The sequence below is a fragment of the Lonchura striata genome, chromosome 11 (assembly GCF_046129695.1).
Source record: "Lonchura striata isolate bLonStr1 chromosome 11, bLonStr1.mat, whole genome shotgun sequence".
Taxonomy (NCBI): domain Eukaryota; kingdom Metazoa; phylum Chordata; class Aves; order Passeriformes; family Estrildidae; genus Lonchura; species Lonchura striata.
In genome coordinates, this window is record NC_134613.1 from 13,922,935 (window position 1) to 13,936,687 (window position 13,753).

Genomic DNA, 13,753 nt, shown 5'->3' on the forward strand with positions numbered 1-13,753 from the left:
TGGAACTCTTCAGGAGTGGGAGTCATCCTCTTGTCCTCTTGTCATTGTTTCCTTCTACTAGGTACAATGATGGCAGTGTGACAGTTCTCTCCGACCCTACTGTTCCACTAAGCATATCTGCTCAAGGTTTGCTGTATTTTTTTCAGCCCTTAAAGAAAGCACTCACCAACACAAGTCCTTCCATCCACAGCCACCTCATAGCCATCATTGCAGAGACACTGGAAGGACCCAATGGTGTTCACACATTGACCATTCCTGCAGAGCATTCCATTTCCACTTGCACACTCATCCACATCTAGGACAAATAACATGGAGAGATGTCAGAATCATCAGCAACAATGGAAACTGGGTAAGTGAGATTTCTGTTTCCACTGTAACAACAAAGTAACTGATAACACAATCCCATTTCAAAAGCAAGCGAGAGGAAATTACTATATTATAAAATTGTCAGAGCAGGACTAGAACTCAAATGTTCCTGTATGTTGGGCCAACATTCAAGTGGCTCGTGCATAATCAAAGAGACTTTTGAGACTGACAAAATAGGGTTACTTAATAGTACTTCTGGTACTTTTATTAGAAGTAGAAAGCCTCGGGAACACGTGCTTGTGCTCAGCACTCCTCACCTATGCAGTCGTTGTTGTGGGAGAGGATGAAGCCCAGGTTGCAGCGGCAGTTGAAGGAGCCAATGGTGTTCCGGCAGGTTCCGTTGCCGCAGGCATCTCTCTCGCACTCGTTAATATCTACGAAGGAACGAGAGAGAAATAACCCACTGCCCACACACTGAACAGATGGGAAAAGGATTGCCATATCTCTCAAAAAGAAGATTTTACATACATTTACACACTTGATATTAACATCTACAAAAATAATCCAGGGTGCAACAATAATTTACTTTACTTTGGCTCCTGTATCACCCTTCCCAAAGTAAGTGTAAGCTACCTTTAATTGTAAGCATTCTGAAATCTCAATTTGTTCATACAACAACACAACTGACAGCTGTGAATGGGTTAAATACAAAATCTCCTTGTCAATTAAATGACTGCTTCTGAAAAAGGTTTTTTTCTGGCAAGAAACCTACCCTTCATTCACTCTATTAACAAGTAGGTCATATATAACTGCTGCATTGCAATATTAATTTATTAAATTTCTTGCCTAAAGGAATAAATGAGATAAGATGCTCCAGAAAATTCTAAGATGAATGAAATATTTTCTTCAAAAATGAAAGCATTAGCAGTTCATTAGACAGGACATGTAATTTTGAAGGTTCACTCTATTTAGATGGTTTTCATTCAGAAGCAGCTTTTTATCATCTCTAATAGCCAGTTTTACACCTTTGTCTGGTGGCAAATGGCTCACAATCTCAGATATTGTAATGCAACTCCTTATTACAGAGAGGACAGAATTAGTAACTATTTTAATGGGAGCCTAAGTTCAGTTTAATTTGATATACTTGCCTATACACATTGTTCTGTCATCATTGGTTTTGAATCCATTGTGACAAATGCAGTAGAAACTTCCAACAGTGTCAATACACTGCCCATGGCTGCAGATATTGGGAATTTCTTGGCATTCATTCCGATCTGGAAACAAAGAGGTGCAGTTAAAGTTCAGGCTTCTAAAGGACAAGGCTGGAAAAATGCATTAGCAGCAACCAAGACAGTATCCAGTGTATGGCCTAACTTAAAATAGTATTTTTAATGTATTAATGACAAAAACATTACCAAGTAAATCCCAGAAAAGGGGCTTATTTGCATGTAAATTACCTCTTCCCATATTTGTGGACCTGAAAAAAATTCCTTCTTATGCTGCAGTTCCAAAATATGAGAACTGAGGTGCTGCCATGAGCTTGTATTAAAATTGATTAGGCTCTAGTGCTCAGTAATTTTCTTTTCTATGCAATCTAAGCCAAGCAGACACAGTTTCTCAGCAAACCATCCCCAGGTTGTTGCAAGAGTCAAGTTGCTCCTAATTGCAAAGAACTTCATGTACTAAAATTCATTTCCTGCCTCTCTTCTGCACTGTACTTGGCACAGGGACAGTCATGGACAATCCCAACAGCCCCATCCTCAGGACCTCTGTATATCCCATGGGGCTGTGAGTAACTCTGAGGACTGAGCTCTCCCAATGCCATTGATGATGATGTAATTAGCACTGCTAATTACAGTTTGAAGGAGGCAGAAGGAAAGCCAATACTGTCTTAAGAACACCTGATCTTCAGCTCAGGAGAGCAAAGACAAAAGAAAATCTATGACCCCAGTGCTTTGTGGGCAATGAATAGTCATGTGAAAAACTAATTTATAAGAAAAACTATTTAGTTTACCACAATAGAGAGCACCAGAAGAATGCTATCTTGAAGGTAAGATAAATGCAGTACTCCTAGTACTAGTGGCTGTGATATATTGGGTTTGACTCAATAGCACATAAACTACAGGGGTGTGATAGTTTTCCATGCAGTAGCATGGCTAATCCAGTACTGCAAGGTGCTCCCAGCAGAGTGGTTGGGAATTTCCTTCCTTTGCTGGATCACATACTTTATCAACTACTTTTATTTTTACTCTAATTGTGCAACTTTATTTTCACCACATATAAAATAAGAGCAAAATACAGGGAAGTATTACTATTTGTGCCAATTCATCTTTGGAATTGTAACTCATATCAGAACCTTCCCTTGCTCTTCCTGTACTCCTGTAATGAACCCTTAACAACAACAATTACATTAGGAACATATTGAATATTTACATGTGCCACTGCATAGCTTAACAAAGCAAAGTTTTAGTTCTCATAGTAGTGTTCTGATTTCCCCTACACCCTTTTCCCACAAGGGTCACATGAAACAATGAAGAACTGTACTGCAGGGAAAAGTGCACTTCCTAAAACTCAAGTACTGAGAAGCAAAAACCTGATGATAATGTTACTAGCTTCCGCTGTAATTCTTATTTTGTTCAGAAATGTATATAGTATATAATAATTATAGCAGCTTGTCCCACTGCAGTCTTTAAAATCTCAGGAATTCTTCAAGTAAGTAAGATAACTTGAATGTCTCTCTGGACTAAGATATTGTAAGAAAAAGCAAATAGATTAAAAAACTTCAGTCCCTCTCTGTGAATATTTAAAAATCATGTTATGGGCCCTGTTTAAATCTGTATCAAAGTTTGGAAATTCAACAATAAGCTTTTCAAGTTAGTTATTGCATACAGGCAAGCAGATAAGTCTACCTTATCAAGAAAGGCTCCAGCAGCAAGCAGGGAATTATTGTAAAAATACAAATGGAAAATAAATTGCTAAAACACATATAGAAAATCATAATGAAAATCAGAAAATGCAGAAAGGTAGTGCATCAAATGGTCTTCCCTTCCTAGACGTGACAAGGGCTAAAGAAAAATGCTTGTATTTGGTGGGATAAAGTGAAAGACAAACACCTACTTAGGTTCCTAACTCCCACTTACACATCCACGTGATGGGCCTGGAATTACCTCAGTGTTTATGGGATGCCCTAAAAGACTTTAAGAGAAGAGTTCTTGAAGCTCAGATCATCTCCTGAAATACCAACTTTCTGGAGAGAAGAGATGTTTTTTCAAGCCCTTAAAGCCCCCTCATGCCTGGAGCCCTCCCAGGCACTCACCAGCGCAGCGCCCAGTGGACGTGAACCTGTAGCCAGGTTTGCAGTCGCAGCGGTAGCTCCCAGCTGTGTTCACACACTCTGCGTTTTGCTGGCAAACTGGTCCGTTCTGGCATTCATCAATATCTGTCAAGACAAAGAGGAATTTGAGTTTTATAATAAGCTGGCAGTGGAAAGATGCTCAAATCATATTTTTTTTTAGCATACAGGTATTAATTAGTAGCTTTCAATGTAAACGTCATCACTAAGCTTTAGTAAAAAAAAAAAAAATTGAGCAATTTTCCTTACTTCAGGTGTTGCAAAAAGAGAACTTTATCTTCCCAGAAATGTAATGGGTTTTCACTTAGAAGTAGCACACAGAAGAAGCTTTTACTTAAAGCCCTCAATGCCTTGCCTACAGCACCTATTGTCAACAGTCATAACAAACAGCAGAGAATGACAGCGACTCATCTGCTACCTTCAGTTTCTTCATTAAACTGACTAATACAATGTTAGGGAATGTTTAAACTAGAAATAAACAACCATCTGTTTCTATTTTTTACAAAAATATTTGTTCCATTGAAAAAAAATACTTTGGAATTAAAAAAAATTGTGCGCATGATCTGACTCATGATGGTATTTTGTTCTTGGCTTTACTATCAAATGTGAAAAAAAAACAAACCTACTTCCCAGGACTGCTGACTCATGTGCCTTCAAGGCCTTAGATGTCTGACAGAAAATGTGGTATTTTCTATGCAAAAGAATTCAAAATGTCTGAATTAACACAGACTTATTACACTGACAGCAGTATTTTCTCCTCCTGAAGGATGCCTTCAAGGCTCTGATTTGGCAGTGTCTGAGTTGCCAGCTGTTGAAACACCATTCCTCTGGATGAGAGGAGCACTCTACCTTCACAGATCAGGAGCTTGTCATTGTAGAAGAAGCCCACAGGACACTCGCATCGGAAGCTGCCAACCATGTTTATACAGATCCCATTTTCACACACTCCAGGAATCTCTCTGCATTCATCAATATCTGCAAGAATAATTTTTTTTTTAAATACTTGTACTGAGAACTCCATGGAATCTTCTGCTACAGAGTATGTCCTTATGCATTTTCCCTTTAAGATAATTATCAAACATATAATGCAAGCATCAGAATGATCAGAATGTTCCCAACTGAACAGTGAGCGAGTTACTCCAAACTGTGGAAATTTAGGTATTTCCTGTTTTCTCAGGTTCTTACTCTTTTTTGTACTGAAAGTATATTCTGCTACAGAGGAAGCAGAGGAAGATACATCATGTCTCCCACCCACAGCCCTGATGAACCTCATCACCTTCCCAAGTGCCACAGTGGGGTTGTTGGGAAGAGCCAAACACAGAGACAGTGGAACTGTCTTTGGTTTAATACAGGAGAGCATGACTGAATGCAAACACTCATCAGAATTCGTTTTGCACTGTTTTACCCTAGTTAATCTGAAAAGACTTTCAGGGTCTTATGTAACAGTTTGAAAGTGCCAATGTAACATCTGAAGTGCTGCCAACATGCTATTAATTACATTGATTAAGCCAGGCAGCCAGGGCTTGCCAATGCTTTACATACAACCCACTAAAGTAACTGATTTTGGCAGAAAAAGCCCAGCTGCTATTACAACTATATGTCTTTCCTATTGGGTCCTTACACATCTTAATATTCTGACATGGGAGTATTCAGAGACTCCTCCAAAGCCTCTGCCTTCAGTAAACATTGACATATGCACTGAGGTACACAGTCATAGAATATATCAGCTGATAGGAGTTTCCATCAGATAATGTGGTTTTGTTTGTTTTGGTTTTTGGTTTGTTTTGTTTTGCTGCTGGATCCAACCCCTAATTTTCTACATTAGATTCTGTAATTTTGAGTCCTCTCATATACAGGATGATTAAAAACAGAACTATATATGTTTCTGGAGTAACTGTATAGAACTTTTATCCAAACACAGGAAGATGATTGGACTGCAGGCAAATATTAGAGGGTACAAGAGCACTGCCCCTGCAGAGGGCTCTCCCTTGATCCTGTGCCTGCAGGTGTATGGGACACGAGTAACCCCTGTGCAGAGCAGCAGGCTGAGTGCCCCAGCCTGGATCCCAAAGCAGCAGGGAGAGCTGTGATTTGCACAGCTGTGAGAAGCTGTGTGTGCATCAGTTCCAGCACAGGCTGCATGCACTGGCTGTGCTGCTGGGCTCTGTGGGACAGCCCTTCTGTTTCCATTGGCTCCTGCACTGCACAGCTCTGTGCTGTGGCAGCACACACAGAGCAGCCTGCAGCACCCCTGCACATGTGTCAAACACTGCAGCTGCAGCTTCTACCTGTGCATGTTAGCAACATCCAGGAGCTCCCTGCTGATGCTGATGAAGAGCCCAATTAGCTGAGCAGGCTCTGCAACAATCTGGACTAATGCTAATAGCTAGAAGGGGAAACTTTGCTTCCAAGAAATGACCTTGTAAATAACAAATACTGTGCATTTCTGTAACCTCTTTAAAAATTACATTCCCCACTTTACTAGAAATATTTTCATCTAACTAGCTAAACACTGCACCACAGCAACAGCTTCATGCTAAAGCATCTGATTACTGCCTATAGGCCATCTCTGTTTGTTACAGGGTACATTATCTGCTTTTCATTTGCATTTTAGTGTAAATGAAAACAAAAGGGAGTCCCATAAGGGATTTACTCAATTTCTTGTCCTAAAATTCCTCCTCTCTCCCTCTTTTTGTTTTGCAATTTGTTACTCACAATTCAAATGTAACACACAATAACATATGTGAGAAATATTCCAGCTGAGCAGAAAAAAGGATTTTTGTGTCAAACCAATACCCAGGGGGACTGATGTGAAATGTCAGACTAAATCTTGCTTTAGTTTGAAGGAAAGACTCCCAGTTCCTCCCAGACAAAATGCTGGTTGGCCTTACTCCCAGACCTCTCATTCCCAGTATCTGTGCCCTGCTCATGTAGCCCTGATCACAGTTTCTTTGGAGCTCTGTGCTGCCTTGATTACAAGCAGCAACTGTCACTGCTGCCAGCTAGGAGTAGCCAGTTTGCACTTAAGTTGGAATTAAACAGAGGGTTGAATTCCATTACACTGTTTAATTGTTATTCCTCACATGAAAAAAAGACCAAAACCGGGAAAACAAACCTCCCCTCTTCCCTGGGCAGAGGTAGCATGGAATTTAGTTCAAAACATAAATTATAGCTCACCAACTGGTAATCCTGTATAAATGTCAATGAAGAAGCCAGGCCTTTGACTTCCACAGAGTGTGGAGAATTCATCTGCAACAGGAAAGCAGAGCAGTGATTAAAGTATTTGGAATTAATCAACTGTCAAAAATTCATCTTATGCTTTGGCCTAGAAAGTTCTTCTTCTACTCTTTCAGAACCTGCAGGGCACACAGAGGTAGGCAGCCCCTTTCCCAGATTCTCTACATGAGTTCCCTTGGGTTCTCATTCAGCTAGGATCACATGCTTATTTTGCTCTGCTTATGCGTATCCCTGTGCATTACAGTGTGTGCATACAATTTCAGATCTGACTCATAAAAACCTGAACTACAAGTTCGAAGAATCAAGTGTCTAGGAAGTTGCTCTAGAAGCAAACCACCTCAAACCAGAGAGGGATGTCCTGCAGTTTTACCCAGTGTGGAAGAGTCATGTATTTATGTATTTATTATGTATTTAATCTCATGCAAATAGCAGAGACACTCTACATCTTACATTTGACTGCTCAACACAGATCATTCTCAGGCTCACTAAGGCATCTCTGCAAGCCCTGGGCCTACACAAAGGCCCTTCAGAGCAAACAGCAATCGAGGCAGAGCAGACCAGACCCCATATTTATTGGAGCAATACCAATAGTCTTGGTCAGTGCCTCAACAATGGATCAACAAGCACTTGCAAAGAGATGGATTAACTGATACAGAGCATGAAGTCTCTGAAATAGTGAAACTGGCACAAGGTAGGCACAACCCAGCAGCAGGGACACAAACCACTCCACATATGCATTCATCATGACTAGGGCTGGTCATCTCCAGGACAAAAAGGCAACCAATCCCTTCATTTTAGACACAAAAGAGCAGAAAAAGACATAGCATCTCTAATGGTGTTACACTCACTCATAGTAATTATGATGTTACCAAGGCTTTCAGATAGCTTTGCAATGCAAAGATGTACCTGTGCTTGGGATAGGACACTGTTCACAAGGCTTATTCCATGCACGTCCAATGTTGTAGGAACAGCAGCACATTTTCTTGGTCATATTGAAGAGCAGCTCACCATCACAGGTTTGATTGTCAGCATAGTAATTTCTATAACACAGACTTCTTCTCATATCTGTGAAAATCAAAAAAACCTCAGGCCAATGCAGTAGCATCCCTTAGGGAAGATGATCTCCCTGGCCCAATGCACTAAGAAAAAGCTTTAGAGAAACCCCAGCACATACCCATGCAGTTGTTTCCTCCATTGACTTGCATGTAATCAGGAGGGCAGATGCAGGTGTAGTTCCCAACAGTATTGTAACACGTGCCAGGCCCACAAATGCCAGGTGTCTCGCACTCATTCACATCTAGAAGAGAACAAGCAGGCAGTAAGTGGCCACAGAAGCTTTCTTCTTGTGTCTTTGAGAACAAAAATGTCTCAGTAACATGTGAGGTAGGAAGGTACTGGTGGAGAAGAGCTGAAAGGGCTATGAGGAAGGTCATGGTTGAGTGAAGCCACACAGAAATGGAGGTGGCAGCACAGGTTACCATGGAAAGCCCAGCTGTGATGCAAAGATGGGAACTCTGATATGTCTGGAAAGCTCCGAAACAGCAATTTGGCTTTTGCATCTGTTGCACAAAAATAGTATTTGAGGATCTCCTCCATTCTGGACTCTTAGATCTGGAAAATAACCAAAGTGGTTCCCTGTGGAGTTCCGACTGAGCATTGCCTGACTTGGGAAAATGAGCCACCTTCCCAACACAAGATGTCATATTGCCATCATCAAGAGACAAAGTTTTGTTTAAAAAAATCTAACCAAAACCAAACACAACACCATCTCCAAAACACCTCAGCTCCCAAAAGTTAAAAAATATTTCCCTAGCCTTAAAATTTTAGAGTATCTTTGACACACCACTTAGCACCTGTCAGGCTACATAAACATAATGTGGATGAAGCACTTTGGTTCAGCCTTAATTTAGGGCCCAAATGGTTTTTATTTCTGCAGTGTTTTGCACTTCATAGGCACTACATTAACATTATTAACAATCTGGAAGATCAAAGACAACCTGGACAACAGGAAATTTTAGAACTTGATGGGTTGCTTAAGATTTTATATCCAGTACACCTTGAGAGCAGCACATAATGTGATCCATACTTCTGACTGTGCTGCGGAAAGGAAAATGTTTTGCAGTACAACCAATATTTTCAGTTGATGACTGGACCAGCAGGAATGAAAAAAGCAGTGGAAAAATACATGGACACATCAGTCCACCAGATTCATGGGGAAAGTTTGTTCTTTTATCTGTTTATTCATTGCCCATTACCAAACAGCTATTTTTTAGAGCAAGTTACCAAATTATGTCTAACTTATAGAAAAAAATTGCTGGGTTTTCAGGTTTTGATCGAACTATGATAATTTTTAAAAATTGCATATATTTCAGCATGGTCAAGATTTAATCTTCATGCAAGATTTCAACTTGTTCAATTTTCCCATCCTATAGCTTTACACTGCTTAGTCTGGTTATGCTCCTTTTCAAGGTAAGATTAATTCACTGCATATTGATCTGGCATTATTTCTAAGGAATAAAGCAGAAGACTAGTTAAGTGAAAGCTCCATACCATCACACACTCGAGTCTCTTCATTCAAGTAGTACCCTGAAGGACACTGACACTGGAAGCTACCAAATGTATTAATACATTTTCCTCCTTGGCAAAGGCCAGGCAGTTCTTGACATTCATCAATATCTGTTCAAACAAACACACAAACATTTTATTAATGTTTTTGATTTAAAAAAAAAAAGACCCTCCCTACAGAGTTTCACAATTTCAGACATGTAAATGTAGGAAGTTGCAAACATTACCTTCTAATATAACTGTAATAGGGTTTGGTCTGAATCCTTCCCCTCCAGGGCAAAGAACCTTATATTCAGCTGAAAGCAAAATAGATTTATGAGCATATGATAGTAGAAACATTTTCAGCACAATTGTTTTTTAAAATGGATCAGATTATTACAGACAATTTAAATGTAAGTTTACAAACTAACCTGCTAGAGATGTTAGATTTTACTCTGTAACATTATTTGTTATTCCATTTCATAAATAGTTCAGTACTTTTCAGTGCAATAGCAAACTTTCTCAGAAGAGATAATAACATTCTGACTAAATAATCTTTCTGAAAGACTAGTGAAGTTTTTGGTGAAGACCAGTGGAAACCAGTCCCTTGCATGTCCACAATAAATGCACACCAGTATTTCAGATATCTGGCTAAATCAGGAAAAGGCCCACCAAACACACTGCTGTGTTTAAGCCAGGAACTGCAGACTTACTTGTGTTCACCAGTGGGCAGTGCTCACAGGGAACTCCCCAGGCCTTGCCCAGGGAGCAGCAACAGGAGGCCTTGGAGACACCCACTCCAATCTCATTGCTGCAGAAGGTGCCACCGTTATCTCCCCGAGTTTTGATGTCCAGGTAACAGTTGCCAGATCGTGTATCTAATCACAATGCACACAAGGACAAACACATCTTAGGAGATAGCAAAACACAGCACATCCTCTCAGGGTGAGGGACACTTACAGACAGCTCCCATTTCTTGCAGGACACCAAAGCCAAGTAGGTTGTGCTGCTCAGGGGACCCAGCATCTCCCACTCAGGTAGATTGCTGGTGCCCCATTCCTTGGCTTTTTTGGACTTTTCACAAAGTAGGAAATTTACTTATTGAGTCCAAGGGCATGTCAGCCAGGCTTTTTCTCATTTTCACTCACATTTTCCCTCACATTTGTATATCTTTCCAGTTCCAGCTATCCACTGCTTTCTCCTCTACTCGAGGTTTACGAACAGGAAAGCATTTACTAAATGTTCGGAATTTCAACCACACTAAAATTTGAGAAGCATCCCTACACCCTCTTAAACAAACAAAACCAAAAAAATATTAGGATTACTAAGCAGTTGGAGCCTAATACAAGAGCATTTCCACTAGCCAAGTGCACTCAGTGCTCCAAGAGCATGGGTGGCTTCATGCCACAGCTTCATTTGCCTGCCATCTTGGGGCCAGCTGGATGTGGACTTAAGTTTGTCAAACTTTAAAATTGTCTCCTGCTTGCTGTGAATTGTGGGCAGCTCTAACAAGCCCCAGGGGGTTGGTTCTGGCAGCAGGGCACTGCTGGCATGATGCATCAGCTATGGACATGCTCCTGCTGCCCTATTACAGCTTCTAAGCCAGGGGCAGTGAGATGGGACTTGAAAGGCCTGATCAAACCCTTTCCCATGACCTGGGACTTTATTCCTAAGCAGCCAGCTTGGAGCCCCTCTGTGGAATTTCCCTTGTGAACAGCACAGGGAGTGGTCCCTTACCAACACATCCAACGCGGGTGGGATTCAGCTCGAAATCAGGAGGGCACTCACAGGTGTAACTACCAGCAGTGTTGATACATGTGCCACTAATGCAGGTTGTAGGGTCTGCACATTCATTAACATCTGGAAGAAAAGCACAGCACATGGTAAGCAAATATTCAAGGACACTCAAAACTGTTGATACATCAGGTACCATATGCTGACCATCACAAATCCATTAGTTAGGAGATCGTGGTCTCCAGAAAGCTCTAAAAACTAAACAGGCATTTTAGAAAAACAGAAGTCTGAGATTAATTCATCATTTCATAGCAAAAATTAAAAAATCATTTTTCCTGAAAAAAATCAATCTATGAACAAGATTCACATGAAGTACTAAAAAAAAATTAAGGGAAAAATACAAGATGAGGCCATATCTTACCAGTACTGTACAAGGCACAATACATCTCTGCCAGAGGGATTCTCTGATCTGTTTTTCCCCTTCTTAAGGGGATATCAGAGGTGGACAAAGAACAGTAAAGAAGAGCATAAAAAAGGTATGGTGAATCCTGTATTATACAGTAGGGAAGTCTGTATTTTCCTATATCCAGTTTGATTTGTACAGCTTCTTAAAAGAATTTCCTAAGGAGCTGACTACGGCATTGACAGAAGATTAAAAGGCATGTTGTTCAAAGTTTTACCTGTGCAGTTGCCACCACTTCTGTCCAACTCGTAGCCCACCTCACACTCACATCGGAAGAGTCCAGGGAGGTTATGACAAGTACCGTAGACACAGATGTTAGGAAGTGAGCATTCATCAATATCTGAATAAGGAACAGGAGGCAAAAAATATGAGGTTTTCTGATCTTCTGGAGACATAAAGAACTGCAAACATTTTCAGTAGCATGAGTCTAGAAGACAACACCTTCTGCACATCATGTAAGACAAGAAAAAGTAACATGGAAGATTTATGTTGGAACCTAAGGAATCTAATCCATAATGATTTTTTTGAGAAAAAGGCTCCTTCCAATATCTCTGGAAGTTATGCCAGAAACTATCCTAGCTTATTAGTGGGCTAATCTGACAAGTAGCAATATTAAACATAGCAGAAGACATGCCTTAATAAAATGAAGTTTATTATAAATCAGCAGTCATCCCCAGGAAGCTGGACACCAGCAAGAGAAAATTCTGAGCTCAAAGGTGAATTTCATGTTCATCTTTGGGTTTCTGCATTTGACAGATCTAAAGTTTGGCAAGCAGACCCTTTTGTGTCTTTTCTCCAAATCACTGAGTCTGAACCAGTATTTACTGAATGCCACATGCACTGCACAAAGAACAACTGATTTGATACTATTAAAATGTGTATGTTTACAATGGACCTTAAAATACTGCACTTAGCGTACACATCTGAGACATGAAGGCATGTCTGTTTTAGCAACAGGAACTAGCCTCTAAAAAAGCTATTTAAACTCTGCTAAAAGGTTTGAAAGTAAATTGTTTCATGAAACATTATGAAACCTAATACTGGTTTCATTTAAAGAAAAACTCACTCTCAAATATTTCACTCAGTAGATTTCTAAAAAATATACAGAATGCTTTTCAAAGGGAAAAATCCTTTTTAAAGTGATATACTTATGAACTCCATTAAATACCAGTTGTCATGAGTTATTACTATGTCAGATGATAGGGCTGGCATCTTCTTGACTGACTTAACTGATCAGTGTTATAACAAACAAGGATCTCAAATGTTCAAATATATGACCTTAATCACATTGGTAACATGTTTGTTATTTGTTTTGAATCTTTGCCTATGCAAAGCTCTTATGAATGAGTTGCAAACTGTTAACTGACAGATCACTTTTGAAACTGAACAAATGGTCATACAGGATTTTTTTTTGTGTAGTCATACAGATTTTCTGCAAGGCTTCACACACTGCTTCTGCACCTCACCGAAGCCCTCAAAGCATATGCATTATATTGGCTACCAAATCACTGCTTTTCAACTTCATACTTACCAATGTGAAGCAACAACTTTTTCTGTTTAATTATTTTGAATAAAATGAAGAACTAGACATCAATGATCAAGAAGAAATAGCAGCTATCAGTGCCATTTGGATCACCAATCGGACCCCAAAATAATATATCGTAAGAAAGGCTTTGAAAAGCTGTTCTCTTTATACACAGCAGGTAGATGAACATCTAGAGGTCCATAATAAATGTATGAAGTGCAAAAAAGCAAATACTATTAAAAATTCATGCAGTTCTCAGTAGAACCACAACAGCAAATAATGGTAAAACATTGGAATATAAAATAGTATTAAGGCAGAATCTGTTGAGTGTTGTTTAAAGCTTACAAAGAATTACCTTCACATGCTTTCCCATCTACACTTGGCAAAAATCCCATTTCACATTCACAGCGATACCCTCCAGGGGCATTGAGGCATTGCCCATTTTCACAGAGATTCAAGTTTTCTGAGCATTCATCAAGATCTGTAAAAGGAAGGGATATTGCAAGTTAGCAGTGAAGATGGTCTTCTCACCAACATCTGGGCTGAAGCATTCAGTGTTCCAAGTAGTTTAATTATTCTGTCTGAACATGTG

The 13,753-nt window shown here is 39.9% G+C and overlaps 1 protein-coding gene across 1 annotated transcript in view; it reads right to left on the minus strand.

The window, feature by feature from the left end:
* FBN1 (fibrillin 1) overlaps positions 1 to 13,753 on the minus strand; it is a 145,430-nt gene that overhangs the window by 21,050 nt on the left and 110,627 nt on the right. Inside the window, exons 35-48 of the mRNA XM_077785902.1 lie at positions 13,517 to 13,642; positions 11,854 to 11,976; positions 11,177 to 11,299; positions 10,153 to 10,317; positions 9,688 to 9,756; positions 9,446 to 9,571; positions 8,070 to 8,192; positions 7,802 to 7,960; positions 6,836 to 6,907; positions 4,508 to 4,633; positions 3,623 to 3,745; positions 1,455 to 1,580; positions 624 to 740; positions 167 to 295 (exon numbers count right to left, since the gene is read on the minus strand). Coding sequence (XP_077642028.1) covers positions 167 to 295; positions 624 to 740; positions 1,455 to 1,580; positions 3,623 to 3,745; positions 4,508 to 4,633; positions 6,836 to 6,907; positions 7,802 to 7,960; positions 8,070 to 8,192; positions 9,446 to 9,571; positions 9,688 to 9,756; positions 10,153 to 10,317; positions 11,177 to 11,299; positions 11,854 to 11,976; positions 13,517 to 13,642 — 1,707 coding nt within the window. The remainder of the gene's footprint in view (positions 1 to 166; positions 296 to 623; positions 741 to 1,454; positions 1,581 to 3,622; positions 3,746 to 4,507; positions 4,634 to 6,835; positions 6,908 to 7,801; positions 7,961 to 8,069; positions 8,193 to 9,445; positions 9,572 to 9,687; positions 9,757 to 10,152; positions 10,318 to 11,176; positions 11,300 to 11,853; positions 11,977 to 13,516; positions 13,643 to 13,753) is intronic.